This window comes from Lactuca serriola, chromosome 2 (genome assembly GCF_051521515.1).
Source record: "Lactuca serriola cultivar US96UC23 chromosome 2, Lser_US96UC23_V15, whole genome shotgun sequence".
NCBI lineage: Eukaryota > Viridiplantae > Streptophyta > Magnoliopsida > Asterales > Asteraceae > Lactuca > Lactuca serriola.
This window is the reverse complement of record NC_136409.1, coordinates 84,049,450-84,054,717: the sequence shown is the minus strand read 5'-3', so window position 1 is coordinate 84,054,717 and position 5,268 is coordinate 84,049,450. Positions and strand designations below refer to the sequence as shown.

At 30.2% G+C, this 5,268-nt stretch overlaps 1 protein-coding gene across 2 annotated transcripts; it reads left to right on the top strand.

The window, feature by feature from the left end:
• The first annotated feature begins 554 nt into the window (after positions 1-554).
• LOC145086468 (ankyrin repeat family protein) lies at positions 555-4,156 on the top strand. 2 transcript variants are annotated; one of them, XM_079024229.1, is made up of 7 exons: positions 601-692; positions 1,142-1,331; positions 2,813-2,900; positions 2,991-3,055; positions 3,591-3,659; positions 3,760-3,809; positions 3,914-4,156. In XM_079024229.1, the coding sequence occupies exons 2-7, from the start codon at positions 1,314-1,316 to the stop codon at positions 4,020-4,022; spliced, it is 399 nt and encodes a 132-aa protein (XP_078880355.1). In that variant the 5' UTR covers positions 601-692; positions 1,142-1,313; the 3' UTR covers positions 4,023-4,156. The 2 variants fall into 2 exon arrangements, with proteins under 2 accessions (XP_078880354.1, XP_078880355.1); XM_079024228.1 differs by lacking the exon at positions 1,142-1,331 and having other exon boundaries at positions 555-692.
• The last annotated feature ends 1,112 nt before the right edge of the window (positions 4,157-5,268 follow it).

Below are 5,268 nucleotides of genomic sequence, written 5' to 3'. Positions count from 1 at the left end.
TCATTTTTTAATATATATATATATATATATATATATATATATATATATATATATATATATATATAGGTAAAGGTTCAAATGAGAACCAAAAAATATTAAGAACCGTAAGAACCTTTAATTTTAAATGTTTATAAAGGGTTTAGGGTGTAGGGTGTTTATAAAGAGTTTAGAGTTTAGGGTTTAGAGTGTTTATAAAGGGTTTAGGGTTCACCCTAAACCCTAAACTCTAAACCTTAAATCTTAAACCCTTTATAAACATCTAAAGTTAGAGGTTCTTACGGTTATTAACCTTTTTTGGTTCTCATTTGAACCACTTCACACACACACATATATATATATATATATATATATATATATATATATATATAATTTGTTAGTTTATTTAAATCTTAAGAAAAATATGTTTAAAGTTTAAACCCAAAACCCTTCGATCCATAAACTAAAAAACCGATCCTAGAAACCGAACCCGAAAGATAGTAAAATCCACAATTTGTCCTTCACAAATTAACATTGTTTCATAACCAATTTCTAAAACCAATTTCCAGCCCGGCCCAGTTTCCATCAGTCCATATAAATATCTCGAGAAACACAGAGACACGCGCGGTGCTCGAAGAATGGGGGCGGCGGAGGCGAACGGAGCAGAGCAGAACTCGTCTGCTACGGAGACGGAACACGTGGAGGCCTTGCTTGAGGTAAAACCATTTTAATGCGTACTTTCATTGTCTATATATTCCTTTACTCCCCTTCTTGGATAGCTCAGTGTGTCATTCGATCTATGATGCATTTAGAGATATATGCTTGATGGGTTTTGTGATTCGATTAGGGTTTGCAAAGACTATGCATAGTGATGTTACGCTTAGGAGTAAATAAAGAATCTGTATTTAGTTCAATTCAGTGCTTAGTTAATCGAACGAATATCACCACATTGTTCAACCATTTTTCGAAAGGATTTCCAACTGATTGCAAGCTTCAGTTATTGAATACGGAATCAATAAGAAAATTGTTTTGCAATAACCTTTTCTTTTTTCTATCCATATTCCATATTCAGTCCAAATGAATTTTACTTTTTGGAGGGAACTCTGCCGATTGATTGTTAATCTTGTTGATCAATCTTACTCATTGGCTGTTATTTGGTTTACAGTTTTTTGTTCATCTTCTTGATCAATTGGGCTGTAATTCATCAATTTTAGGTCATTTCTGTCTTCTTCTGGTCATTTCACTTCTTTTCAATGGCTAATTCATGGCCTTCTGATTATCATCAAGGATACAATCAAGGGATACAACAAGGTGCTGTTTGTTTTTTCTGAGCCAAAATGTCTACAGTAAAAGAGGTGGGCCAAATGTAGAGAAGACTTTGTTTTTTTAACATCTGCGGTGTTTTAGAATAAACTAAAATATAGATTTAAAAAAAAACTTAAAAGAGTTTTTTTGATAAGTTTATGACTTTATTATATATAATTAACAAATGTAGATTAACTTTTAAGCATTATTGTATAAAAGGTGAAAATAAAATGGTAAGAATTATTGTATATATTTGATAAAAACCAACAAACTTTGGTCATAAAGTTATACCTAAACACTGTAATTAGGGATAAAAAAATTTAAAACATAACATGAATGAAAATAAACTTTGATTTTAAATGAAAATTTTCGAAGTTTATATTTTACTTTTTTAATTAAATCAGTTAAAAACTTACCATAAATATTTTTTTCAAAAAAATGAAGAATATTGCATCAAGTAATGTTTTATAAAATTTAGCATAAAAATATAAGACAATATTATAATTTTTTTAATATCTATATAATAAGCTCCACCAATTATTATTGTAATTTAATATTTATTTATAAATTTGTCACAAAGGTCATGATTGTATTATCAAACTTTTTGCTTTAAGTATTGTAACTTTTTCTTCCAATTTATTTATCATAAATAAAGTTGGAATAAATCTAAGCTTAAAAAAAACAAATAAAGTATATGTGTTTTTTAAGTTAGAAGATGCCTAAAGACATATCTGCGCTAAGAAGAGGACGCGTAGACCTTTTTAGGTCTGCAGTCTTCAAAAAAAAAGTCTGTGAAGCCTAATGTCTGCTCGTGGTCTGCGCGACGCAAACAGTGGAGACCAAAAAGATCTGCAGACAAAAAACAAACAACACCTAAGTGTCCAAAATGTTTGGTCTTCATTGAAGAGGTCAATGTTTATAGCTCTTTTGTGGTACTCTAGGAGAGATGTGAACATCATTAAGATTTTGTGGGTCTTGAATGCATTTGATCTCATGCCTATGTGCACTTGTGGATCTTCTAAAGCAATTTCTAAGAATCTGCAAAAGAGTAAAGACCCATACAATTTCTAACGAGACTCAAAGACACCCTTAAGATTCTGAGAAGAAAGCCATGTTAATGAGTCCTTTACCTTCCTTGATTTCGGTGCATTTAATCTTAATACACAAAGAACAACAAAGGGAGAATAGTTTGCATTTGACACCTATTCACATTTTAGAGAGTATCTAGTTAGGTGCAAGAGGTTTTAAGTATTTTAGAATAAAAAAAGAAAAAAACATATCATGCTTTTAGTGTGATTGGTATATTTTTCAAAATACAACGTCTTAACAAGAAAAATTTAAAATACAATGCCTTAATATGAAAGCAGAATGTGTAATAAACCAATAAATAAAAAAGCATTGCTATTTTTGCGTTTAACCCTTATTGTTATAAGACCCTATGAAGCCTTGATTGATATAATGCTTTTTAGTAATTAGTTTCTATCTTTTATCATTTATACTACCAAATGACACTTGTTTTTTCATTAATTAGGCTGCTAGATATAATGATATTGACGATGTTATAAGCTTAGCTGCTGTTGGGGTTTCTCTTGATTCCAAGGATGCAGAAGGGAGGACAGGTAAGAAAACATGCAATTTTTGTTTCTTTAAATTATTTATTATTATTTTTTTGACTTTTAGTAGTTAATTTTTAAATTTTTTTTTTGTAGCACTTCATATGGCTTCAGCAAATGGAAATGTTGATATAGTCAACTATCTTATCAACAATAAAGTGGTAAGGGAGACCATACCTTTCCTATTTTGTAAAATGGAATAAGCATGGTAATGAAATAAATCATTTTTTTTAATTATAGTTAAATAGTTAATGAACTTTTATTTACAATAGAGTAAATTACACGATTGGTCCCTATGGTTTAGGGTAATTTGTGCGTTTGGTCCTTAACTTATTTTTTAACTCGGAAGGTCCCTACTGTTTGTTTTTTGTTACACACTTGGTCCTTGTCTTACCTAAAAAGACTATTTTACCCTTGATTTTTTAATTTATTTAAATAAACACACCTCCAACCCCACTCCTCTCACCTTACCTTACTTACCCCACCATTTTTTTTCCTACTTAAATAATAGTATTTTTAGATAAGACAGGGACCAAACATGTAACAAAAACAAACAGTAGGGACCAAGCGCGTAACAAAAACAAACAGTAGAGACCTTTCGAGTTAAAAAAATAAGTTAGGGACCAAACATGCAAGTTACCCCAAACCATAGGGACCATTCTGGAATTTAATATATGTTTCTTTTGTTTAATACAGGAAGTCAATGCTTTTAATGTTGAAAATAACACGCCTCTTCATTGGGCATGCCTGAATGGCCACATCGAGGTAAATATCATTTATTTATTATTTATTATTTTATTATTTTTTTATAACATTAATCAAGTGAAACATTTGTCCAAAACTTTACCTCTCTTTTTTTTTTTAGGTTGTTAACATATTGATTCTAGCTGGAGCAGATGTATCAAGCTTAAACAGGTATATATTAGTTTTGAATTTGATTTTCTTTTTTTCATTTGTCCTCTTTAGGGAATTCAATTTTGTGTTTGTATTTTTTTATTTTTATTTTTGTGTATATTTAGACATGAAAGGACTCCTGTGGATGAAGCTGCAATTGGTGGAAAAATGGATGTCATTGATGCCATCAACACAGCAGTTGCACAAATGGAACTCACAAGAGCAAGTGTTTGAAAACGAATGATATTGTTTAATTTTTGTAGTTTTTTAATTTCATAGTCTCCTTATTGTATACAATAAATTGAATTAAGTTGCATTATTTTTGAGTGCTAGTGTTATCTATGAAAAACTCATGTGGGGTTTGGACTTTTCACCATGTTTTGTGAGATGGGTGTTTGAGTGTTTTCAAGGGAAAATCTCATAGAAACCCAAAACACAACATACATATTGTTTCTTAATGTTAAAGAAAAAAGTAATTACACAAATGATCCCTATGGTTTGAGGTAGTTTATGCGTTTGGTCCCTAACTTATTTTTTAACTCGGAAGGTTCTTACTGATTGTTTTTGCTACGTGCTTGGTTTCTACTGTTTTGTTTTTGTTATGTGCTTGGTTTTTGTTTTACCTAAAAAGACTATTATTTAAATAGGAAAAAATAGTAGAGTAGGTAAGGTAAGGTGAGGAGGATGGGGTTGGAAGTGTATTTATTTAAATAAATTAAAAAATTAAGGGTAAAATAGTATTTTTAGATAAGATAGGGACCAAACACGTAATAAAACAAACAATAAAGACCTTCTAAATTAAAAATATAAGTTAGGGACTAATAGAGCAAATTATCCTAAACCATAGGGACCTTTCGTGTAATTTACTCTAAAAAAAACCAACTTGTAATTTTGTGTAATTAATATTTGTGACTATTTTATAGCAATGTATTTTTCATCAAAAGCATAGTATAACGATGTTCTTTCATTATGTTATATTTTTCTTAGGTGCATTAATAATATTTACAAATACATGTACATGAATACTAAAATATCTCTACGTTTAAAACAATAGTTTTCATTCATCTTGAAACATTCTTCTGTAAATTGTACCTTGTAATTTTGCTCATAATAGGAATGGAAAATGTGATGATATAGGGATCCCTATTTTTTCTTTGGGGTCAAAGGAGCAAAGTTATAACATGCTAGATCCGAAGAAAAGTCAATGCACCAAAAATAAGGACACAATTAATATATTTATTACCTTTTGGAACACATGCGAAACAAAGAACTTACACCTTAGGGACCATGTCAATTAATGGCTGATTCAACGACTCCCAGTAAAAATTTCAACATTCCCTGTTTTGAGGAGCATCAGCATCAGTATGATGATGGGGGAAGTTTCAGCACAAAAGTGGAAATCCATGTTTAGAGTTTTTTTAGTGTGTATACCTCCATAAGCCTGTTAGGGTCATTTTGTATTAGCCATATAAGTTCTTTG